We start from the raw sequence: 25,597 nt of genomic DNA, 5'->3' as shown, positions 1-25,597 counted from the left end.
AGAAAGTAGCATGACAATATTAATTGTGCTCTGTCTGGGAAAGAAAAAGTGCAGATAATATTTCCTGTGATGCAGACAGACTGAGTCAAGCTGCAGAGCTGGCAAAAGAGGGGTGTGCCTGCCTTGTGCTTCCTAGCTCTGAAGGTAGAGTTGAAAACCACCCAGATTGGGAAAGCCCAGGCAGTCTGGCCTTGCAAGAGTCTTTGGGTTCTTCTGCTATGCCTCCTTGGCAGGTAAGAGGAGGAGGAGGCAGAGCCAGAATGAGATCCCTGCTCCTTCTGTTGTTGCTTCTGCTGCTCATGATGCCCTTTGGAGTCTGCGGGAACCACAAAGGGAAATGCCCCTTGAATCTGGTCAGGGATCAAACGGATGCTCGCAATTACTACTGGCCTGGACACTTTCTCATCAGTGGGATCATCTCGCCAAAACGTTTATATGAAGAAACTCCATACATCTTTTCTCAGACACCCTTCGCTAGGATTGAAAAGTATGTACTTCACAGTTTCATGGTTCTCCAGTCCTTCTAGTGGTTCCTATTTATCAAGGAAATAGCTCCTTTCTCAGGGCTGGGGAGCCAAGGGCTGATGTTGCTGTACTACCCCGCCCTTAACCATTGGGCTTGCTGGTTGGGGGTGATGGGAGCTGGGGGGGGGTCTAGTATAAGATTCCACCCAACCCTCTCCTATTTCCATGGTCTCTGGGTCTTCCTTAGGAAAACACTTTCCTACCTTTGATTCTGTGTTGCTTTTAGAAGAATGCAAGAATGTTAGTGAATCTGGTCAGGGTTCAAAAGGATGCACTGAATTTTCCCACCTGCAGGATGCCATGAAACTCAGGCAATTTCCAAGGCTCAAAGGTTTCATTCAATATTATTCCATTTGGACAATTCAGAAACTGTCGTTAAGGAATGTTACAGTTTTACAAATGGAATTTAAGATCCTCTAGGTGACTTTTGGTGGCTGAAGAGCAGGAAAGATGTACTTTAATTGGAATGATGAATAAAATAATATGAATCAGGAGACTTCCTTGTTCGTGGAGTCAGGTCTCTAAAATATGAAGAGGAATTATTCCTTTTTTCACATACACAACTGGCCTCATTTCTAAGTAGTGAGATGTTTGAGATTTCTTCACGTGGAATCCATAGGTACCTGTTTCCTATCCCAGAGGGAGGCATGAAACTCTAGCAATTTCCAAGCTGCCAAAATTATTTTATGTTTATTCTATTTGGATCATTTGTGAACAACCTTAGCACAGTTCTCTTGACACAATACCACAGGAGACCTACAGCCCACTATGGGCTACATTAAAGGTTTCCTCCTCCAATCTCAGCACTTTTTCCTTTCTGTCACTGCTTTTTTTTTAAAAAAAATAAAAATAGAAGCGTTTTAAGAAACTCTTGAAAATGGGTGGATTTTTATGGGTGAAAGCAGGAACGATATGCTTCAAATAAAATGGTTATATAAAATAACCAGGGGGTGTCCTCACTGGTGGAGTCAGTGATCCAAACATGGGCAAAATTATAATTTCCCACACACTCAAACCTGAAAGCCATCAGGCCTCATTTGTATCTGAAAGGGGACTGAGGTATTTGGTGCTTCCCCTCCTTCAATAAAATTGTCTCTTATCTACCTATAGTCTAGCCCCTTGGAAGAAGTCAAAGACCAATGCAGGAAAAGCAGCCTTTGCAGCAACTTCCCAGTATAGCACACATTTTGAGGGGCACCTTCATTTCTTACTCATAGAACCACAGTAGAAAAGAATCATAGAGTTGTAGAGATGGAAGGAACCCAGAGGAGACCCACCTGAAGCATCCATGACACATGGTCACCTTCGGAGGGAGTCTGTTCCACTGCTGAACAGCTCTGTGTGCTGTTTGCATCAAAGCTCCGGTCATGGAGCAGAGGACTCCAAATATTTGTTCTATGCTAGACAGGAAAAGGTTTGATATTAATGTAAAATGATAAATAAATACTAATCTTTGTGAATCATATAATATTCCCTCCCTTCCAATCATATGAATATCAGTTTCACTCTTTTTAAAGGATTCATTTATTGCAGGGAGGCAACTAGGTTCTCCCGGTACATGTTGTCTTTCCTGTTCACCATCCAAGAGATCAACCAGGATCTCAGTCTCTTGCCCAACATCACCCTGGGCTACAACATCTATGAGAACTATTTCGATGCAAGGATGACTTCGGACGCCATGCTAGAGCTGCTTGCAGGCAGTGGATGCAATATTCCCAATTATCACTGTGGAGAACAGAATCCCCTGCTGGCTGTTCTTGAAAGAGGCAGTACTGTCATCTCAAAAGTGATTTCAGCCTTGTCAGGCATCTACAAAATCCCACAGGTAAGTAGTGGGAGAGCATGGAGGGACAGAGGATTTCAACTGCATAAGATCCTATTTTCTCTTTGGAGGGGTCAAGTGGGGATATTTTTAAAAATGGGGAAATCCTGAGCTATGGATCCTACATCCCTTTTTCAAAACTGAGCCTTCACCAACTTGTCACCTCCAGATGTTTCAGACTAAAACTCCCATCAGCCTCAGCCAGCAGAGATTTAGATATTAGTCATTTCAGATAGTTAAATATCTGTTATGCTGAAAGTAAAATAAATTGCTGATCTTTTGCTTCCCTTGCTAGATCAGTTATGGCTTCACTGCCCAGTTTCTCGAAGGTAAAACCCTGTTCCCTTTTGTCTACCGGATGACTCCCAAAGAGGAAAGTCAGTACCAGGGGATTGTTGAATTACTCCTGTATTTTGGATGGACGTGGATTGGCCTCTGCACTCCAGACAGTGACAGTGGAGAAAGATTTGTGAGCGCTGTGAAACCTCTGATGCTCAGCAAAGGGATCTGCATTGCTTTATCAAAAAGAGTACCAGAAAGTTATTTTGATGAATTTATAACACCTGGGGAACCATTTTTCCTATGGAGACAAGTTGGGGTATTTGTTTCCTATATAACCAATGCACATGTTATCATAATACTCATGGCAATAAACCATGTCTATGAGAAGGAAATAGGCGCGAAAGTCTGGATCACAACAGCTTTGCTAGAAATCAGAATTGGCTTTGACATCCCTCCAAATATATTCCAGCATCTCCATGGTTCTCTGTTCTTTGCAATTGAGACTGGAATAAGGAGCAGCAAAGGTGGCAAAAATAAATTGCAGACCAATTTTGGGGATTATTTCAATCCAGCATTTCAGTGTTCATATTCAAAGCATCTGTTGTCCGTGAAAGGCAGGATAAGATGCAGAGAGGAGGAGAAACTGCAGCCATTGCCCCAAGGGGAGCATGAGATAGTCCTGTCTCATGACAGCTATGGCACTTACATCAATGTTCAGGCTGTGGCTCAGGCCTTGCATGCTTCGCTTTCATCAAGATCCAAGAGGAGGCTGATGGTGGAGGAAGGAGAGCAATGGGGACCCCAAAGGCTACAGCCGTGGCAGGTATTTCCTTCCCCCTTTTGCAAACTACAGTCCACACAGATGCTGATCTTGACTGGGGATAAACCTGTAAAATATCATAGTTACTATTAGTAATAGTAGCTTACCTTCCAACATGTCCCATCCCATAACGATCCTTTTGCTATTTATACCCAGGGCTTTCTTCAGGGGGAACCAGCTGGAACTCAGCTCCAGCACCTCTCAACTGGGTGCCATTTGGACCTTTGGAGGGTCTGTAGTGATAATATTAGTATTATTCTGTTTATATATCAACTTTCATCTGAAGATCAGAGGGTGGTTTGCAGAATAAAAATACAAAATGAGAATAGAAAAAGCAAACGAAAGAAAGAAAACAAGCAAACCAAAAGCACATTAAAATGCCCAGAGATGGTTTTATCCACCCAAATCCTGGTTACAGAATAACTTTCTCGCCTGGCACCTAAAGATTTGTCACAAAGGTGTCCAGGGAGCCTCTCTGGGAGAACATCCCCCAAGCAAGGAGCCACCACAGAAAAGTCCTGTTGTCGTGCTGCCACCCTCCAGATATCTCTATTTTTATATATTTTTTATTTAAGTTTTTTTTCATTTCTTTCCAAGCTCCTGTATAGTTATTCTTAAAAATATTTATGTTTGTAGCTGTTATCCATACTCCTAAATATTAAACTTTCTTCTCAATCATCAGTTCTGTCACATTTTCCACCAATACTTTCGTTCTACCTTTATTTAGTTTAAAACCTGCTACTTCTCCAACTTGAGAATCTGTTCAAGACCTTGGTTGGCTAGCCATGGGGTCTTCTACAGTTACCACATGGTCATCTGCAAATGCCTTGAGTTTATATGCTTTGTAACCTACTGTTGGGACGCGGGTGGCGCTGTGGGTTAAACGACAGAGCCTAAGACTTGCCGACCAAAGGTCGGCGGTTCAAATCCCTGCGACGGGGTGAGCTCCCGTTGCTCGGTCCCTGCTCCTGCCAACCTAGCAGTTCGAAAGGACGTCAAAGTGCAAGTAGATAATTAGGTACCGCTCCGGTGGGAAGGTAAACGGCGTTTCCATGTGCTGTTCTGGTTCGCCAGAAGTGGCTTAGTCCTGCTGGCCACATGACCCGGAAGCTGTACGCCGGCTCCCTCGGCCAATAAAGCGAGATGAGCGCCCCAACCCCAGAGTTGGCCGCGACTGGACCTAATGGTCAGGGGTCCCTTTACCTTTACCTTTAACCTATGTTTTCCCTTTTATTTCTTCATCTGATCTTCTACTTCTGGCCAGGGTCCCTAAAACTAAAATAATAATGGTGCCTGAGGATATCCCTGTCTTGTCCCTTTCATTATTTTGAATTTTTCTGTTATTACGTTGTTTACCATCATCATAGTCTGTTAGTCAGAATAAATTGTGTCAATTCCTCTAAGTACAGTGGTACCTCGGGTTACAGACGCTTCAGTTTACAGACTCTGGCAACCCAGAAATAGTACCTGGGGTTAAGAACTTTGCTTCAGGATGAGAACAGAAATCGCGCAGCGGCAGCCTAAGGCCCCATTAGCTAAAGTGGTACCTCAGGTTAAGAACAGTGTCAGGTTAAGAATGGACCTCCAGAACAATTTAAGTTCTTAACCTGAGGTACCACTGTAATGACTCTCTGAATTTCATCATCTCTATAGTCTTCTTCGTAGAAGTCCATGAAAAAATGGTCAAAGGCCTTCTCTGCATCTATAAAAATCAACACTGCTTGTTTATCATTGCTAACCTCCAGATATTCTATTATATCAATTATATTCCTTATATTATCCTTCATCTGGTGGCCTGGCAGAAAACCAGCCTAGTCCTGATGGACTTTCATGTCGTTTGCCAATAGGTCTGCAAACAGTTCATAGTCATTATTTAATAGAGAAATCAGCCTATCATTTTTGACTGATAACAGATCTGTATCTTTTTTTCAGAATCAGCGTAATCTAAGTATCTTAAACATTTTAGTGGTTGTGCCAAATAATCTTGTAATTTCTTATAGTACTTTGCTGATAGCCCCCCTGGCCCTGGTGTTTTTCCCATTTTGGCTTGATTAATTGCCTGTTGTAGCTTCCCAGTTTCTTAATGCTGGTGCTTTCCCCTGCCATTCCAGCTTCACCCTTTCTTGAGAGAAATCCGGTGTCTGAATACTTCCAGGGGCAGACTGTGCTTGGATGAGAACTGGGAGCTGCCAGCGGACTTCAATATTATGAACTGGGCGATCTATCCCAATAAGTCTCGTGCCCTTGTGAAAATTGGGAATATAAGGAGAGGAGCATCTGCTGGCATAAAGTTCACCATTAACCCAGAAGCCATTGAGTGGAACAAGAAATTCAAGAAGGTAGGGGGGATAATTGGGGGAGGGGGGCTAGGAGATCCTGATTATGCTCTTCCTTGAACAACCACTGCAGAATGAGCATGTCTGGGTGACTGTCCAGGAACAGCTGGAACCAGCACGCCTTCTTTCTACAGCAGCTGAGATAGGAGGGGAATTTGGGATGCTCAAATAAAGGATATTGACCTTTCATACATGCAGAAGGATGAAAAGTAATTTATTTTACAAATGATAATTACTGATTTATTGTATATTTTTTTAAATTTGTGAGTAAGCTCACTTGTATTAAATTTGTCTCAATTTGCGGTTGATGTGGTGAAATTTGGAAAATCAATTAAGGCAATTGGGCAAAAAAAAACCCCCATAACCCCAACTCTCCTTTCAGTTGGGCATTGAACAGCAAAGCGCTTTCTCTCTCTCTCTCTGACACACACAAAGACGAGAATGAACCGTGTGAGAGATTATTCGAATCCTGAAATTTGGGGGAATCACATGTCAGACCCATTGTCATTTGCTTAGAAGTTCTTTTAAGAAGGGAAACAGGTAAATGGAGAAGAGGAAACAGAGTTCTGTGGCTCAAACCTCAGCTGTACTGAACTCAATTTAAAGCACAAGATATTCTGGTCACCCCAATGGTCAGCGGGGGGTTGAAAGGACCCTGATGAGGGGTCAAGGCTGCATTCCAGAGATCATGTTCTGCAGCTAAAGAGAACTGACCGCATTAAGGGAATGGGGAGATGGCAGGCAACTGGGGATCTTGGCTGCTGGAAACGGCAACTGGGATCTCTCAGGATTCCCTGCCAGACAGACCCCTCCCCAACCTCTATGTGATTGATGTAGAGCTGTGATGATTTCCTGGATGATTCATTGGGGGCCACAACTGCAAATCTTGGGGTAGATCAGGGTTCCCCAAACTTGGGTCCCCAGCTGTCTTTGGACTACAGCTCCCATCATCCTGAGCTGGCAAGACCAGTTGTCAGGGATCACCACCATGCTATAGAGATCGCGTTGAGTGAATTACATACACACAAATACTCCTAACTGTTCCTCTTTGTTGCACCTTCTTGTCTTTCTGGTTAGGCCGTACCTCGTTCCAGGTGTACAGAAAGATGTCGACCTGGATATGCCAAGGTGGTCCTAGAAGAAAAGCCCGTTTGCTGCTATGCTTGTGCTCAGTGTGCAGAAGGGACCTTCTCCACTCGGGAAGGTGGGTGATTCCAAGGGGGAAGAAATTCCTGGAGAGAGTAAACACAGGACAGAAATTCAGTCTCACACACTTTTTGTGAGAATTCTGCAGACATAGGGGAATGGGAATCCTTCCTTGACTTCCTTAGTATTAATCATCTTTATTACATCCAGGAAGTGAGTTGATAGGAATGACCATAAGGAAGAAATATCTGGGGTGCAAACTGGGCAGCTGTGAGAGGAATGCCCGCAAAGCATTCCTTTTTGATTTTTTAGACCAAGCCACACAAAAAGGAAATAATGTTGACACTTCTCAAAAATTATGGATAGACGATGAAAAGCAGCAAATTACTAACAGCAAAAGCACAATAAAAATAAATACTTCATGTGAAAATTACAATATAATCTATGCTGAATTATATTGATTTTCCATATAATCTATAAACCGTTTTGATCTCACTGCTATGAACATTGCATGGAAGCAATGTCTGCATTTTAAAGGTTCAGACAAAGAGGAATAGGCAGGATCCAAACAATGCAGTTAACAGAAGTGGAGTGGTCACTGCCTCTCAGTTGATCCTAGATCACCATGTAAATAGAGCACAGATCATTAGGGATGTAAGTGATGCTGCAGCCACTCTTTTTCTCTTCCCCAGATGCAGAACATTGCACCAAATGCCCAGAAGATCACCATTCAAACAAGGACAGAGATCAATGTGTCCCCAAGATTACCACCTTCCTGACTTATGGAGAATATTTGGGAATGGTTTTAGCTTCCGTTGCCCTCTTCTTGTCCTTAACAGCAGGCATTGTGTTGGGAATCTTCATTAAATACAAGGAAACTCCCATAGTCAAAGCCAACAACCGGGACCTCTCCTACATCCTGCTCGTCTCCCTCCTGCTTTCCTTTCTGTCCTCCTTCCTCTTCATCGGGCGCCCAAGGAAAGAGATCTGCCTTCTCCGACAAACGGCCTTCAGCATCATCTTCTCAGTTGCTGTTTCTTCTGTCTTGGCAAAGACCATCACGGTGGTGCTGGCCTTCCTGGCCACAAAGCCCGGGAACAGGGTGAGGAGATGGCTGGGCAAGAGTCTGGCCAACTCCATTGTCATCTCCTCTTCTGGGGGGCAAGTTCTCATCTGCACCATCTGGCTGGGCTCTTCTCCCCCATTCCCAGAGCCTGACATGCTCTCCCAGGTGGAAGAGATCATCCTGCAATGCAACGAAGGGTCTGTGGCCATGTTCTACGTTGCCCTCGGCTACCTGGGCTTCCTGGCTGCCACCTGCTTCACGGTGGCTTTCCTAGCCAGGAAGCTGCCCGGCTCCTTCAACGAAGCCAAGCTGATCACCTTCAGCATGCTGGTCTTCTGCAGTGTTTGGGTGTCTTTTGTGCCCACCTACCTGAGCACCAAGGGCAAGTACATGGTGGCCGTGCAGATCTTCTCTATGTTGGCCTCCAGTGCTGGGCTTCTGGGCTGCATCTTCCTTCCCAAGTGCTACATTATTGTGCTGAGGCCTGATCTGAACACAAAGGAGCACCTGACAACAAGGAATTAAGGGGACATCTAATTCTTAAAATATTCTATGTTCCCTATGTCCAGAAGTACATAAAGGAAACACAGCTACTCATCCATGCTGTTTATTCTCCATCTCTGAAAGAGATTGTGTTCATTATTAGCCTAGGTTTTAGGAAGTCCTGTTGATATGAACAGTAAGATGGGTGGAAATCTTTTGTATGCTGTGTCATTTACAAGTGCACTTCATGTCATTTTGTTCTCCTAAGTTTTGTATATCAATAAACTGAGAAATTAATTTAAGTTATCTCCCGTAGTCTGTTGGCTTAATTTCTGTATCGTGTAAGCTCTGCTCCCTGTTCCAAAGAGTAGTAGCTGACCTTAGCCAAGCCTTGAGTGAAAAGCGGTTTTATGTAGATGTTAAACAATGTGGGGACAGGATTCAGCCCTGTGGAACCCCACATTCAAAGCTCCCAGAGCTGAAAAACATTCCCCAAGTAACACTGTCTGGAAATGACCATCCAAGTAGGACTGGAACCACCGCAAAGCGCTGCCACCCACCTCTCGCTCGGAGAGTCACTCCAGAAGGATACCATGGTCAATGGTACTGAAAGCCGGTGAGAAGTCGAGAAGAATTATCAGGGACATGTTTCTCTCTCTCAACAGAGGTCACCATACTGGACGACCAAAGCAGTTTCTGTGCCAAAACCAGGCCAAAATCCCACTTGAAATCCATTACCAAGACAAGACCAAGGAAGTCCAGCACTTCCACTGCCTCCCCTGCAGATGTGAAGGAGAAATAGAGCGGAGTGTTGTCAGCATAATTCTGATAACATACTCCAAACCTCCGGATAACCGCACCCAGTGGTTTCATGTAGATGTTAAACAATGGGGGGGGGGGGGAGAAGAAGAAGAAGAAGAAGAAGAAGAAGAAGAAGAAGAAGAAGAAGAAGAAGATGATTTTATTTATATCCCGCCCTCCCCAGCCGAAGCCGGGCTAAGAGCGGCTAACAATAAAAGTAACACAGAATTCTAAAATCAATTCATTCTAAAATCAATTCAAAATCAAATTAATGGCAACCATTGGGCTACAGTTCTGCGGGGATGACCAAAGGAGGGGGTCCGACTGTGGCCTGGCTGAACAGCTCCGTCTCGCAGGCCCTGCGGAAAGATGTCAAGTCCCGCAGGGCCCTGGTCTCTTGGGACAGAGCGTTCCACCAGATCGGGGCCACAGCCGAAAAGGCCCTGGCTCTGGTTGAGGCCAGCCTAACCTCCCTGTGGCCCGGGACCTCCAAGATGTTTTTGTTTGAAGACCATAAGGTCCTCCATGGGACATACCAGGAGAGGCGGCCCCGTAGGTACGAGGGTCCTAGGCCGTATAGGGCTTTAAAGGTCAAAACCAGCATCCTAACCTTATCCTACATATTATTATTATTCAACTACCAGATTTTTAGAAGACATCTGAAGGCAGCCCTGTTTAGGGAAGCTTTTAATGTTTGATGTATTACAGTATTTTAATATTTTTTTGGAAGCTGCCCAGAGTGGCTGGGGAAGCCCAGCCAGATGGGCGGGGTATAAATTATTATTATTATTACTACTACTACTATTATTATCCTGTACTCCACCGGGAGCCAGTGCCCTGTGGATAGGATCGAGCCCTGTAAACCCCACATTCAAGGCTCCCGGAGCTGAAAAGCGTTCCCCAACTAACACCGTCTGGAAACGACGTCAGACCTAAACTGACGCGCAGCGTAAACTACTAATGCAGAGTTTTTAATTGACTTTGCTGGGTTAAAATAAACTTCTTCCTAAACAACGTGGTTCCAAAGAGTTTGACGGAGATTCCACACTGCTCACAACTGAGGCAGACTGACTCTGACTGAAACCTGACAGAGAAGGCAGAGACAGAATGGCTGCCCAGTCCCAGGCCAGAGTGACTCCGCAGTCAGCAGTCCGGCCTGGAGAAGAGGACTCGGCCCAAAGGACGGCGCAGTCCCAGCACTTCCCAGCCTGCTTGGCTGCTTCTTTGTCCCATGGCCGAAACCCCACTGGAAACGGAGCCAGAAAATCAGTTTCTTTCCAAAGCGCCTGGATCTGGTCTGCGGCCGCTCGCTCCAGAACATTCCTCAGGAAAGGGAGATGAGAAACTGGCCGGTGGTTCGTTAGGTTTTCTGAATGCAACCACAACAGCCAGGACTTTATAGACACGGAAGTGGAAAGAAGGAGAATTCCCCACCAAGGAGGAATGGCTGATGAAGCTGGTGGAAGATGCGGAAAGGGAGAAATTCCCTGCTAAACTAAGAGGACATAAGGAAGAATTGTTCAAGGAAGAATGGAGACCATTGTTATATTATCTGTCACACTAACATCCAGACATGAAGTCAAAGGCAGGATTTGAAATATAAGCAGAGGATTACTGATATACGACTTCGGGGCTTAGATAACTTAAACATGTTTTTTAAAAAAGGTGATAAAAAGGAGTAATAAAACAAACATCAAGAGGGATGGGGAGTCAAGAAGCATTATGTATTTAGTTGTTTTTTTAAAAAACTCTGGTAGGTAGACAACAACAACAACAACAACAACAACAATAATAATAATAATAATAATAATAAATTTTATTTATATCCCGCCCTCCCCAGCCGAAGCTGGGCTCAGGGCGGCTAACAACAATAAACAGTACAAAAGTACAGCACAAACAACACTCTAAAATCATTCATTATAAAATTAAGTGTTTTGGAATATCTATGGAGACTTAATAAAAAAAATAAATTTAATAAATATAGCATCCACCCAGATTCTTAGGAAGCTGATACAATTTCAGTCCGTTTTGTTATTTTCACTTTTTTAATGTTCTGAAGTAACTTTGTAAACTTTTTTCTGAATGTTCTGCTTATCTTAAAATAAAGTGCTTTAGGGGTTATTGGCCTAATCAAGTGCTGCTGGATTTTATGAATCAGATTAAATAAGTAAATAAATAAATAGATAAAGAATAATAAAGCTGCTAGAATAGTAGCCTGGCTTGTGCACAGACAATTTGTTTATGAGTAGTTTCTGCTCAAAGACGAGGAGCAAGTTGGCTCCATGTGCAACAGAAGCTCCCCTTCCGCAGAACATGTCGAAGGGGAAGGGAGAGTCGAAAGTTCAGAGCAACATTTCTCCCCTCCACCAAATCCAGAGAGCTTCCCTCTGTTGGAGAAGCCTTTCAAAGATGGGGTGGAAATTCACTTGAAAGTTGCTTCGAAGCCACCAAGGCGCTACTTCCCTTCCGGGGGAGAACCAGAAGAGAGCGGCAGGAATCAAGCAGCCCAGACCCACCCAAAGCGGCCAGAGGGTGGGCTTGAGAAATCCCTCCCCATCGCAGGCTCCACCAGTCTCTGTCTCTAGCAGCCGCCAAGAAACAAGATCCCACCACCATGTATCCCGTTGACAGTACTGAGGATGGCATTTCTCAGCATTCTCCATTGATGGATTTTTATTTATTCATATTTGTTCCTTTATTTATTGATGTACTGAACCTATATATCGCCCTATCCCTGGAGGTCTCAAGGTGGTTCAAAATATAAAACCACAACATCTATAATCAAAATAAAAACAACAACCCAATAATGCCCCCCCAACCCCCACATTTTAAAAGGGCTTAGGATGCCTGGGATACAAGGCTGGGACTCCTTCATCTGGCTGTTGTCCATCCCTGACTCTCCCACCTCTTCTTAAAACCTCCAATGTTAGCCGCTTTGAGACTCCTGAACGGAGTGAAAGGCGGGATATCAAATCCAAACTCTTCTTCTTCTTCTTCTTCCAATGAATCATAGAATGGGAGACTTGGAAAGGGACCCCAAGGTCATCTAGTCCAACCCTCTGCAATGCAGGAATCTCAGCTAAAGAATCCCAACAGGTGGCCATCCAAACTCTGCTTAAGAACCTCCAAGGAAGGAGAGTCCATGGTTGGATCCAGCTCCTTCTTTGGTCCTTGTGAGCAAAGTTCAGACCAAACTTCCAACTTCCAAGCACACCCCTTGACTTCTGTCCAACATGTTTTTCTCCAGTTCTGCACCTGCCGCTTGAGCCAGTCAAGACTCCAGAAAGTTATTGTGCTGAAACTTATTCCACTTAGAATAGTCAAAATTATAGTGATCTCATCTTCTAAAAGCTCAGGAGATGTTTCTGGAAATTGCATGAGCCTCGGAAATCAACAACAGCATGGCAATATTAATTGAAAAAGTTGGTGCAGAGAATTTTACCTGTGTTGGAGACAGACTGAGTCAAGATGCAGAGCTGGCGAAAGAGGGGTGTGCCTGCCTGGTGCTTCCTAGCTCCAAAGGTAGAGTTGAAAACCACCCAGATTGGGAAAGCCCAGGCAGTCTTGCCTTGCAAGAGTCTTTGGGTTCTTCTGCTATGCCTCCTTGGTAGGTAAGAGGAGGAGGAGGCAGAGCCAGAATGAGATCCCTGCTTCTGCTGCTCATGATGCCCTTTGGAGTCTGCGGGAACCACAAGGTGAAATGCCCCTTGAATCTAGTCAGGGATGAAACGGATGCTCGCAATTACTACCGGCCTGGACACTTTCTCATCAGTGGGATCATCTCTCCAATACGCCTTATTGAGACAACTCCATACAACTTTACTCAGACACCCTTGGCCAGGAATGAAGTGTATGTAAGATCATATGCGGATGGGTTTCACGGTCCTCAAGTCCTTGTAATGGTTGAAATAGGAAAGAGCCCCTATCTCAGGGCTGGGGAGCCAAGGGCTGATGTTGCAGGACTGCCCTGCCCTGACCATTGGTCTTGCTGGCTGGGGGTGATGGGAGCTGGGGGGGTCCAGTAAAAAACCTCTCTTATTTCCTTCTTCCCTCTGTCTTTCTAAGTAAAACAATCCTGTTCCTATGTTTCTGTGTTGCTTTTAGTAGAATGCAAGGATACCAGTGAATCTGGTCAGGGTTCAAAAGGATGCACTGAATTTCCCCACCTGCAGGATGCCATGAAACTCAGTGAATTTCCAAGGCTAAAATGTTTCATTCAATATTATTCCATTTGGACAATTCTTAAACTGTCATTAAGGAATGTTACAGTTTTGCAAATGGAATTTTAAGAGTCTCTTGGGGACCTTTGGTAGCTGAAGAGCAGGAAAGATGTGATTTAATTTAATCCTTTTTTGTCCACACACAACTGGCCTCATTTCAAAGTATTGAGGTGCTTGACGTTTCTTCCAAAGCCAGAGGGTGGCATGAAACTCAAGCAATTTCCAAGCTGCTATGATTATTTTATGTTTATTCTATTGGGATCATTTGTGAACAACCTTGTCACAGTTCTCTTTACACAATGCAACGGGAGACCTACAGCCCATCATGGAGAAATCTGTCTCAGCTACATTAAAGGTTTCCTCCTCCAATCCCAGCACTAAAATAATACAGACCAGGGGTGTCCTCATTGGTGGAGTCAGTGATCCAAAATATGGGCAAAATTATAAATTTTACCACACACTCAAACCTGAAAGCCACCAGGCCTCATTTGTAACTAAAAGGGGACTGAGGTATTTGGTGCTTCCCCTGTTTCAATAAAATTGTCTCTTATCTACCTGGAGTCTAGCCCCTTGGAAGGCGCCAAAGACCACTGCAGCTAAAACAGCCTATGGAGCAGATTCCCTGTATATCTCAAATTTTGAGGGCCGCCTTCATTTCCTACTCATAGAACCACAGTAGAAAAGAATCACAGAGTTGTAGAGATGGAAGGGACCTGGAGGAATCTCACCTGAAGCATCCATGACACATGGTCACCTTCGGAGGGAGTCTGTTCCACTGTTGAACAGCTCTGTGTGCTGTTTGCATCATAGCTCCTGTCATGGAGCAGCGGTCTCCAAATTTTTGTGGATAAATGAATGAATGAATGAATAAATAAATAAATAAATAAATAAATAAATAAATAAATAATATACTAAGATTTGTGGATCATATAATGTTTCCTTCCTCCCATTAATATGAATATCAGTTTCACTCTTTTTAAAGGATTCATTTATTGCAGGGAGTCAACTAGGTTCTTCTGGTACATGCTGTCTTTTCTGTTCACCATCCAAGAGATCAACCAGGATCTCAGTCTCTTGCCCAACATCACCCTGGGCTACAACATCTATGAAAACTATTTAGATGCAAAGATGACTTCAGACGCCATGCTAGAGCTGCTTGCAGGCAGTGGATGCAATGTTCCCAATTATCACTGTGGAGAACAGAATCACCTGCTGGCTGTACTTGAAAGAGGCAATACTGTCATCTCAAAAGTGATTTCAGCCTTGTCAGGCATCTACAAAATCCCACAGGTAAGTAGTGGGAGAGCATGGAGGGACAGAGGATTTCAACTGCATAAGATCCTATTTTCTCTTTGGAGGGGTTAAGTAGGGATATTTTTAAAAATGGGAAAATCCTGAGCTATGGACCCTACATCCCTTTTTCAAAACTGAGCCTTCACCAACTCGTCACCTCCAGATGTTTCAGACTAAAACTCCCATCAGCCTCTGCCAGCAGAGATTTAGATGTCAGTCATTTCAGATAATTAAATATCTGTTATGCTGAAAGTAAAATAAATTGCTGATCTTTTGGTTTCCTTCCTAGATCAGTCATGGCTTCACTGCCCAGGTTCTCGAAGGTAAAACCCTGTTCCCTTTTGTCTACCGGATGAGTCCCAAAGAGGAAAGTCAGTACCAGGGGATTGTTGAATTGCTCCTGCATTTTGGATGGACGTGGATTGGCCTCTGCACTCCAGACAATGACAGTGGAGAAAGATTTGTGAGCGCTGTGAAACCTCTGATGCTCAGCAAAGGGATCTGCATTGCTTTATCAAAAAGAGTACCAGAAAGTTATTTTGATGAATTTATAACACCTGGGGAACCATTTTTCCTATGGAGACAAGTTGGGGTATTTGTTTCCTATATAACCAATGCACATGTTATCATAATACTCATGGCAATAAACAATATTTATGAGAAGGAAATAGGGGCGAAAGTCTGGATCACAACAGCTTTGCTAGAAATCAGAATTGGCTTTTACATCCCTCCATATCTATTCCAGCACCTCCATGGTTCTCTGTCCTTTGAAATTCAGACTGGAATAAGGAGCAGCAAAGGTGAGAAATATAAATCGCAGTCCAATCTTCTTGGAGATTTTTTGGATGAAGCTTATCAGTGTTCATATTCAAAGCATCTGTTGTCTGTGAAAGGCCGGAGAAGATGCAAAGAGGAGGAGGAAATGGAGATGGTGTCCCAAAGGGTATGTGAGACAATCCTGTCTCTAGATAGCTATAGCACTTACATCAATGTTCAAGCTGTGGCTCAGGCCTTGCATGCTTCGCTTTCCTCGAGATCCCAGAGGAGGCTGATGGTGGAGGAAGGAGAGCAATGGGGACCCCAAAGGCTACAGCCGTGGCAGGTATTTCCTTCCCCGTTTTGCAAACTGCAGTCCACACAGATGCTGATCTTGACTGGGGATAAACCTGTAAACTATCATAGTTACTATTACTAATAGTAGCTTACCTTCCAACATGTCTCCGATGAAAATAGGGATGTCCCATCCCACAACGATCATTTTACTATTTATACCCAGGGCTTTCTTCAGGGGGAACCCGCTGGAACTCAGCTCCAGCACCTCTCAACTGGGTGCCATTTGGACTTTTGGAGGGTCTGTAGTGATAATATTAGTATTATTCTGTTTATATATCAACTTTCATCTGAAGATCAGGGGGTGGTTTGCAGAATAAAAATACAAAATGAGAATAGAAAAAGCAAACGAAAGAAACCAAACAAACAAACCAAAACACATTAAAATGCCCAGAGATGGTTTAATACACCCAAATCCTGGTTACAGAATAACTTTCTCGCCTGGCACCTAAAGATTTGTCACAAAGGTGTCTAGGGAGCCTCTCTGGGAGAACATCCCCCAAGCGAGGAGCCACCACAGAAAAGTCCTGTTGTCGTGCTGCCATCTGAACTCTATTTTATATATATATATATTTTATTTTTCTTCATTTCCCTCCAAGCTCCTGTGTAGTAATTCTTAAAAATATTTATGTTCGTAGCTGTTATCCATACTCCTAAATATGAAACTTTCTTCTCAATCATCAGTTCCGTTTTTTGTCTTTTTTATATTGCTCTGTCACATTTTACACCAATACTTTCGTTCTACCTTTATTTAGTTTAAAACCTGCTACTTCTCCAAACTTGAGAATCTGTTCAAGACCCTTGGTTGGCTAGCCATGGGGTCTTCTACAGTTACCACATAGTCATCTGCAAAGGCCTTGAGTTTATATGCTTTGTAACCTAATGTTGGGACGCGGGTTAAGCCAGAGAGCCTAGGACTTGCAGATCAGAAGGTTGGCGGTTCGAATCCCCGTGACGGGGTGAGCTCCCGTTGCTCGGTCCCTGCTCCTGCCAACCTAGCAATTTGAAAGCACGTCAAAGTGCAAGTAGATAAAAAGGTACCGCTCCGGCGGGAAGGTAAACGGTGTTTCCATGTGCTGCTCTGGTTCGCCAGAAGCGGCTTAGTCATGCTGGCCACATGACCCGGAAGCTGTACGCCGGCTCCCTCGGCCAGTAAAGCGAGATGAGTGCCACAACCCCAGAGGTGGCCGCGACAGGACCTAATTTTCAGGGGTCCCTTTACCTTTACCTTTAACCTACTGTTATCCCTTTTATTTCTTCATCTGATCTTCTACTTCTGACCAGGGTCTCTAAAACTAAAATAATAATGGTGACTGGGGATATCCCTCTCTTGTCCCTTTCATTATTTTGAATTTTTCTGTTATTACATTATTTAGTATCATCATAGCCTGTTAGTCAGAATAAATTGAGTCAATTCCTCTAAGTACAGTGGTACCTCGGGTTACAGATACTTAAGGTTACAGACGCTTCAGGTTACAGAATCTGGCAACCCAGAAATAGTACCTCGGGTTAAAAACTTTGCTTCAAGATGAGAACAGAAATCGCGCGGCGGCAGAGGAAGGCCACATTAGCTAAAATAGTACCTCAGGTTAAGAACAGTATCAGGTTAAGAACGGACCTCCAGAACGAATTAAGTTCTTTACCTGAGGTACCACTGTAATGACTCTCTGAAATTCATCATCTCTATAGTCTTCTTTGTAGAAGTCCATGAAACATGGTCAAAGGGCTTCTTTGCATCTATAACAATCAACACTGCTTGCTTATCATTTCTAACCTCCAGATATTCTATTATATCAATTATATTCCTTATATTATCCTTCATCTGGCGGCCTGGTAAAAAATCAGCCTGGTCCTGATGAATTACCGGTAAATCCATTAATAGCACTTTCATGTTGTTTGCCAATAGGTCTGCAAACAGCTTATAGTCATTATTTAACAGAGAAATCAGCCTATAATTTTTGACTGATAATACATCTGTATCTTTTTTCAGAATCAGTGTAATGTAAGTATCTTAAATCTTTTAGTGGTTGTGCCAAATAATCTTGTAATTTCTTATAGTACTTTGCTGATAGCCCACCTGGCCATAGGTGTTTTTCCCATTTTGGCTTGATTAATTGCCTGTTGTAGCTTCCCAGTTTCTCAGTGCTGGTGTTTTCCCCTGTCATTCCAGCTTCACCCTTTCTTAAGAGAAATCCGATGTCTGAATACTTCCAGAGGCAGGCTGTGCTTGAATGAGAACTGGGAGCTACCAGCGGACTTTGATATTATGAACTGGGTGATGTCTCCCAATAAGTCTCGTGCCCTTGTGAAAATTGGGAATATAAGGAGAGAGACGTTTGCTGGCATAAAGTTCACCATTAACCCAGAAGCCATTGAGTGGAACAAGAAATTCAACAAGGTAGGGGAGATAATTGGGGAGGGGGCTAGGAGATCCTGACTGTGCTGTTCCTTGAACAACCACTGCAGAATGACCATGTCAGGGTGACTGTCCAGTAACAGCTGGAACCAGCATGCCTTCTTTCTACAGCAGCTGAGATAGGAGGGGAATTTGGGATGCTCAAATAAAGGATATTTACCTTTCACACACGCAGAAGGATGAAAAGTAATTTATTTTACAAAAGATAATTACAGATTTATTGTATATATTTTTAAATTTGTGAGTAAGCTCACTTGTATTAAATTTGTCTTAATTTGTGGTTGATGTAGTGAAATTTGGAAAATCAATTAAAGCAATTTGGCAACCCCCCCCCAAAAAAACCCCCAACTCTACTTTCAGTTGGGTATTGAAAAGCAAAGTGCTCTCTCTCTCTCTCTCTCTCTCTCTGAATCCTGAAATTTGGAGGAATCACATGTCAGACTCATTGCCATTTGCTCTGAAGTTTTTTTAAGAAGGGAAACAGGTAAATGGAGAAGAGGAAACAGAGTTCTGTGGCTCAAACCTCAGCTGTACTGAACTAAATATAAAGCACAAGATATTCCGGTCACCCCAATGGTCAGCGGGGGGTTGAAAGGACCCTGATGAGGGGTCAAGGCTGCATTCCAGAGATCATGTTCTGCAGCTAAAGAGAACTGACCGCATTAAGGGAATGGGGAGATGGCAGGCAACTGGGGATCTTGGCTGCTGGAAACGGCAACTGGGATCTCTCAGGATTCCCTGCCAGACAGACCCCTCCCCAACCTCTATGTGATTGATGTAGAGCTGTGATGATTTCCTGAATGATTCATTGGGAGCCACAACTGCAAATCTTGGGGTAGATCAGGGTTCCCCAAACTTGGGTCCCCAGCTGTCTTTGGACTACAGCTCCCATCATCCTGAGCTGGCAAGACCAGTTGTCAGGGATCACCACCATGCTATAGAGATCGCGTTGAGTGAATTACATACACACAAATACTCCTAAATGTTCCTCTTTGTTGCACCTTCTTGTCTTTCTGGTTAGACTGTACCCCGTTCCAGGTGTACAGAAAGATGTCGACCTGGATATGCCAAGGTGGTCCTAGAAGGAAAGCCCATTTGCTGCTACGCTTGTGCTCAGTGTGCAGAAGGGACCTTCTCCAGTCGGGAAGGTGGGTGATTCCAAGGGGGAAGAAATTCCTGGAGAGAGTAAACACAGGACAGAAATTCAGTCTCACACACTGCAGACATAGGGGAATGGGAATCCTTCCTCAACTTCCTTAGTATTAATCACCTTTATTACATCCAGGAAGTGAGTTGATAGGAATGGCCATAAGGAAGAAATATCTGGGGTGCAAACTGGGCAGCTGTGAGAGGAAAGCCCGCAAAGCAATCCTTTTTTATTTTGTAGACCAAGCAACACAAAAAGGAAATAATGTTGACACTTATCAAAAATAATGGATAGACGATGAAAAGCAGCAAATTACTAACAGCAAAAGCACAATAAAAATAAATACTTCATGTGAAAATTATTACAATATAATCTATGGACCGCTTTGATCTCACTGCTATGAACATTGCATGGAAGCAATGTCTGCATTTTAAAGGTTCAGACAAAGAGGAATAGGCAGGATCCAAACCATGCAGTTAACAGAAGTGGAGTGGTCACTGCCTCTCAGTTTATCCTAGATCACAATGCTAATAGAGCACAGATCATTAGGGATGTAAGTGATGCTACAGCTATTCTTTTTCTCTTCCCCAGATGCAGAACATTGCACCAAATGCTCAGAAGATCACCATTCAAACAAGGACAGAGATCAATGTGTCCCCAAGATTATCATCTTCCTGGCTTATGAAGAATATTTGGGAATGGTGTTAGCTTCTCTTGTCCTATTCTTGTCCTTAATAGCAGGCATTGTGTTGGGAATCTTCATTAAATACAAGGAAACTCCCATTGTCAAAGCCAACAACCGGGACCTCTCCTACATCCTGCTCGTCTCCCTCCTGCTTTCCTTTCTGTCCTCCTTCCTCTTCATCGGGCGCCCAAGGAAAGAGACCTGCCTTCTCCGACAAACGGCCTTCAGCATCATCTTCTCAGTTGCTGTTTCTTCTGTCTTGGCAAAGACCATCACGGTGGTGCTGGCCTTCCTGGCCACAAAGCCCGGGAACAGGGTGAGGAGATGGCTGGGCAAGAGTCTGGCCAAGTCCATTGTCATCTCCTCTTCTGGGGGGCAAGCTCTCATCTGCACCATCTGGCTGGGCTCTTCTCCCCCATTCCCAGAGCCCGACATGCGCTCCCAGGTGGAAGAGATCATCCTGCAATGCAACGAAGGGTCTGTGGCCATGTTCTACGTTGCCCTCGGCTACCTGGGCTTCTTGGCTGCCACCTGCTTCACGGTGGCTTTCCTAGCCAGGAAGCTGCCTGGCTCCTTCAACGAAGCCAAGCTGATCACCTTCAGCATGCTGGTCTTCTGCAGTGTTTGGGTGTCTTTTGTGCCCACCTACCTGAGCACCAAGGGCAAGTACATGGTGGCCGTGCAGATCTTCTCTATGTTGGCCTCCAGTGCTGGGCTTCTGGCCTGCATCTTCCTTCCCAAGTGTTACGTTATTCTGCTGAGGCCTGATCTGAACACAAAGGAGCACCTGACAACCAGAAATTAAGGGGACATCTGATTCTTAAAATAGTCCATGTTCATGATGTCCAGAAGTGCCTAAAGGAAACACAGCTACTCATCCAAGCTGTCTATTCTCCATCTCTGAAAGAGAATGTGTTCATGTGTTCATTCTTAGCCTAGGTTTTAGGAAGTCCTGTTGACATGAACAGTAAGATGGGTGGAAATCTTTTGTATGCTGTGTCATTTACAAGTGCACTTCATGTCATTTTGTTCTCCTAAGTTTTGTAAATCAATAAACTGAGAAATTAATTTAAGTTATCTCCCATAGTCTGTTGGTTTAATTTCTGTATCGTGTAAGCTCTGCTCCCTGTTCCAAAGAGTAGCAGCTGACCTTAGCAAAGCCTTGACTGAAAAGCGGTTTTATGTAGATGTTAAACAATGTGGGGACAGGATTCAGCCCTGTGGAACCCCACATTCAAGGCTCCCGGAGCTGAAAAACATTCCCCAAGTAACACTGTCTGGAAATGACCATCCAAGTAGGACTGGAACCACCGCAAACGCTGCCACCCACATCTCGCTCGGAGAGTCACTCCAGAAGGATACCATGGTCAATGGTACTGAAAGCCGGTGAGAAGTCGAGAAGAATTAACAGGGACATGTTTCTCTCTCTCAACAGAGGTCACCATACTGGACGACCAAAGCAGTTTCTGTGCCAAAACCAGGCCAAAACCCCACTTGAAATCCATTACCAAGCAAGACCAAGGAAGTCCAGCACTTCCACTGCCTCCCCTGCAGATGTGAAGGAGAAATAGAGCGGAGTGTTGTCAGCATAATTCTGATAACATACTCCAAACCTCCGGATAACCGCACCCAGTGGTTTCATGTAGATGTTAAACAATGTGGGGGAGGAGGAGGAGGAGGAGGAGGAGGAGGAGGAGGAGGAGAAGAAGAAGAAGAAGAAGAAGAAGAAGAAGAAGAAGAAGAAGAAGAAAAATTTATTTATATCCCGCCCTCCCCAGCCGAAGCAGGGGTAAGAGTGGCCAACAATAAAAGTAACACAGAATTCTAAAATCAATTCATTCTAAAATCAATTTAAAATCAAATTAATGGCAACCATTGGGCTACAGTTCTGTGGGGATTACCAAAGGAGGGGGTCAGACTGTGCCCTGGCTGAACAGCTCCGTCTTGCAGGCCCTGCGGAAAGATGTCAAGTCCCGCAGGGCCCTAGTCTCTTGGGACAGAGCGTTCCACCAGATCGGGGCCACAGCCGAAAAGGCCCTGGCTCTGGTTGAGGCCAGCCTAACCTCCCTGTGGCCCGGGACCTCCAAGATGTTTTTGTTTGAAGACCATAAGGTCCTCCATGGGACATACCAGGAGAGGCGGCCCCGTAGATACGAGGGACCTAGGCCCTGTAGGGCTTTAAAGGTTAAGCCAGCATCTTAAACTTATCCTACATATTATTATTATTCAACTACCAGATTTTTAGAAGACATCTGAAGGCAGCCCTGTTTAGGGAAGCTTTTAATGTTTGATGTATTACAGTATTTTAATATTTTTTTGGAAGCTGCCCAGAGTGGCTGGGGAAGCCCAGCCAGATGGGCGGGGTATAAATTATTATTATTATTACTACTACTACTATTATTATCCTGTACTCCACCGGGAGCCAGTGCCCTGTGGATAGGATCGAGCCCTGTAAACCCCACATTCAAGGCTCCCGGAGCTGAAAAGCGTTCCCCAACTAACACCGTCTGGAAACGACGTCAGACCTAAACTGACGCGCAGCGTAAACTACTAATGCAGAGTTTTTAATTGACTTTGCTGGGTTAAAATAAACTTCTTCCTAAACAACGTGGTTCCAAAGAGTTTGACGGAGATTCCACACTGCTCACAACTGAGGCAGACTGACTCTGACTGAAACCTGACAGAGAAGGCAGAGACAGAATGGCTGCCCAGTCCCAGGCCAGAGTGACTCCGCAGTCAGCAGTCCGGCCTGGAGAACAGGACTCGGCCCAAAGGACGGCGCAGTCCCAGCACTTCCCAGCCTGCTGGGCTGCTTCTTTGTCCCATGGCCTAAACCCCACTTGGAACGGATCCAGAAAATCAGTTTCTTTCCAAAGCGCCTGGATCTGGTCTGCAGCCGCTCGCTCCAGAACATTCCTCAGGAAAGGGAGATGAGAATCTGGCCGGTGGTTCGTTAGGTTTTCTGAATGCAACCACAACAGCCAGGACTTTATACAGACGGAAGTGGAAAGAAGGAGAATTCCCCACCAAGGAGGAATGGCTGATGAAGCTGGTGGAAGATGCGGAAAGGGAGAAATTCCCTGCTAAACTAAGAGGACATAAGGAAGAATTGTTCAAGGAAGAATGGAGACCACTATTATATTATCTGTCATACGAACATCCAGACATGAAGTCAAAGGCAGGATTTGAAATATAACCAGAGGATTACTGATATACGACTTCGGGGCTTAAATAACTTAAACATGTTTTTTAAAACAGGTGATAAAAAGGAGTAATAAAACAAACATCAAGAGGGATGGGGAGTCAAGAAGCATTCTGTATTTAGTTGTTTTTTAAAAAACTCTGGTAGGTAGGCAATAATAATAATAATAATAAATTTTATTTATATCCCGCCCTCCCCAGCCGAAGCCGGGCTCAGGGTGGCTAACAACAATAAACAGTACAAAAGTACAGCACAAACAACACTCTAAAATCATTCATTATAAAATTAAGTGTTTTGGAATATCTATGGAAACTTAATAATATATTTTTTTTAAAAAAAATAAATTTAATAAATATAGCATCCACCCAGATTCTTAGGAAGCTGATACAATTTCAGTCCGTTCTGTTATTTTCACTTTTTTAATGTTCTGAAGTAACTTTGTAAACTTTTTTCTGAATGTCCTGCTTATCTTAAAATAAAGTGCTTTAGGGGTTATTGGCCTAGTCAAGTGCTGCTGGATGTTATGAATCAGATTAAAGAAGTGGATAAATAAATAAAAATAAATAAATTGATAAAGAATAATAAAGCTGCTAGAATAGTAGCCTGGCTTGTGCACAGACAATTTGTTTATGAGTAGAGAAGTTTCTGCTCAAAGACGAGGAGCAAGTTGGCTCCATGTGCAACAGAAACTCACCTTCCGCAGAACATGTCGAAGGGGAAGGGAGAGTCGAAAGTTCAGAGCAACATTTCTCCCCTCCACCAAATCCAGAGAGCTTCCCTCTGTTGGAGAAGCCTTTCAAAGATGGGGTGGAAATTCACTTGAAGTTGCTTCGAAGCCACCAAGGCGCTACTTCCCTTCAGGGGGAGAACCAGAAGAGAGCGGCAGGAATCAAGCAGCCCAGACCCACCCAAAGCGGCCAGAGGGTGGGCTTGAGAAATCCCTCCCCATCGCAGGCTCCACCAGTCTCTGTCTCTAGCAGCCTCCAAGAAACAAGATCCCACCACCATGTATCCCGTTGACAGTCCTGAGGGTGGCATTTCTCAGCATTCTCCATTGATTGATTTTTATTTATTCATATTTATTCCTTTATTTATTGATGTACTGAACCTATATATCGCCCTACCCCTGGAGGTCTCAAGGCGGTTCAAAATATAAAACCACAACATATATAATCAAAATAAAAACAACCCCACATTTTAAAAGGGCTTAGGATGCCTGGGATACAAGGCTGGGACTCCTTCATCTGGCTATTGCCCATCCTTTATTTATTGATGTACTGAATCTATATATCGCCCTACCCCTTGAGGTCTCAAGGCGGTTCAAAATATAAAACCACACCTCTTTCTGCCAGAGGTGGCAGAAAGACATTGCAAGATTTGTTTGGCAGGGCAAAAAGCCCAGAATAAAATTTAAAGTACTTACAGATGCTAAAGAAAGAGGGGGATTTGCCCTGCCGGACTTAAAACTTTACTATGAAGCAGCAGCATTTTGCTGGCTGAAAGAGTGGATGCTCCTCGAGAACACAGATATCTTGGATTTAGAAGGTTTTAATAATACATTTGGTTGGCATGCATATCTATGGTATGATAAAATCAAAGTGCATAGGGCCTTTAAAAATCACATTGTCAGAAAAGCGTTGTTTAATGTTTGGATAAGATATAAAGACTTGTTGGAAAACAAAACCCCTAGATGGTTGTCACCCTTGGAGGCTAAGGCACTGAAGAAACTCAATATGGAGGTCGGATGGCCAAAGTATTGGGAAATTTTGGAACAGGATGGAGATAAATTGAAATTACAAAGTCATGAGAAATTGAAACCTAAAGTACAAGACTGGCTTCAATATTACCAAATAATGGAGGTTTACAAACAGGACAGGATAATTGGCTTCCAGGTGGAAAAATCAAAATTAGAGACTGAACTGTTAGAACCCAATACTAAGAATTTGTCAAGAATGTATAATTTGCTGCTGAAATGGAATACACAAGATGAAACAGTTAAATCAGCTATGATTAAGCGGGCACAAGACATTGGTCATAACATTATGTTCGCTGACTGGGAATGGTTGTGGAACACCGGTATTAAATTTACGGCATGTAATGCCTTAAAGGAAAACATTATGAAAATGATCTATAGGTGGTACATGACCCCAGTCAAGCTAGCAAAAATCTATCATTTGCCTGATAATAAGTGTTGGAAATGTAAAGAAACTGAAGGTACTTTCTACCACCTTTGGTGGACGTGC

General features: G+C 43.8%; 5 protein-coding genes and 1 long non-coding RNA gene across 7 annotated transcripts in view; 3 read left to right on the top strand and 3 right to left on the bottom strand.

Moving 5' to 3' along the window:
* Nucleotides 1-25,597, bottom strand: part of LOC310697183 (uncharacterized protein) — a gene marked incomplete at its 3' end in the record, with an annotated part of 116,652 nt that overhangs the window by 70,305 nt on the left and 20,750 nt on the right. The gene's annotated exons all lie outside the window — the stretch shown is intronic.
* The window catches only part of LOC310697522 (uncharacterized protein), a 53,579-nt gene that overhangs the window by 9,013 nt on the left and 18,969 nt on the right, over nucleotides 1-25,597 (top strand). The window lies entirely within an intron of this gene.
* The window catches only part of LOC310697536 (uncharacterized protein), a 38,903-nt gene that overhangs the window by 7,905 nt on the left and 5,401 nt on the right, over nucleotides 1-25,597 (bottom strand). Inside the window, exons 1-2 of one of the 2 annotated variants that reach the window (XM_083484256.1) lie at nucleotides 3,336-3,414; nucleotides 1,803-1,925 (exon numbers count right to left, since the gene is read on the bottom strand). In XM_083484256.1, coding sequence (XP_083340382.1) covers nucleotides 1,803-1,925; nucleotides 3,336-3,368 — 156 coding nt within the window. In that variant the 5' untranslated portion in view covers nucleotides 3,369-3,414. Of the gene's footprint in view, nucleotides 1-1,802; nucleotides 1,926-3,335; nucleotides 3,415-25,597 lie in introns of those variants that run through there. The other variant, XM_083484257.1, reaches the window with a different exon arrangement.
* On the top strand, nucleotides 71-8,522 carry LOC310697262 (vomeronasal type-2 receptor 26-like; the record flags this gene model as incomplete). The annotated part of the gene is made up of 6 exons (XM_083483720.1): nucleotides 71-487; nucleotides 2,059-2,350; nucleotides 2,643-3,452; nucleotides 5,561-5,788; nucleotides 6,863-6,989; nucleotides 7,624-8,522. The coding sequence occupies exons 1-6, from the start codon at nucleotides 219-221 to the stop codon at nucleotides 8,520-8,522; spliced, it is 2,625 nt and encodes an 874-aa protein (XP_083339846.1). The 5' UTR covers nucleotides 71-218.
* On the top strand, nucleotides 12,295-21,032 carry LOC310697569 (vomeronasal type-2 receptor 26-like). The gene is made up of 6 exons (XM_083484298.1): nucleotides 12,295-13,131; nucleotides 14,500-14,791; nucleotides 15,084-15,896; nucleotides 18,075-18,302; nucleotides 19,342-19,468; nucleotides 20,059-21,032. Exons 1-6 carry the CDS (start codon nucleotides 12,920-12,922, stop codon nucleotides 20,955-20,957), a joined length of 2,571 nt encoding a protein of 856 aa, XP_083340424.1. The 5' UTR covers nucleotides 12,295-12,919; the 3' UTR covers nucleotides 20,958-21,032.
* Nucleotides 15,260-18,078, bottom strand: LOC310697625. The gene is made up of 3 exons (XR_014521111.1): nucleotides 17,982-18,078; nucleotides 15,780-15,960; nucleotides 15,260-15,303 (listed from the first exon to the last, which is right to left on the bottom strand). It is a non-coding gene; the product is annotated as an uncharacterized lncRNA (long non-coding RNA).

The sequence above is a fragment of the Podarcis liolepis genome, assembly GCF_965112155.1.
Source record: "Podarcis liolepis genome assembly, chromosome: 18".
Taxonomy (NCBI): Eukaryota; Metazoa; Chordata; class Lepidosauria; order Squamata; family Lacertidae; genus Podarcis; species Podarcis liolepis.
The sequence above is the reverse complement of the archived record's forward strand: the minus strand, read 5'-3'. Positions and strand labels throughout refer to the sequence as shown.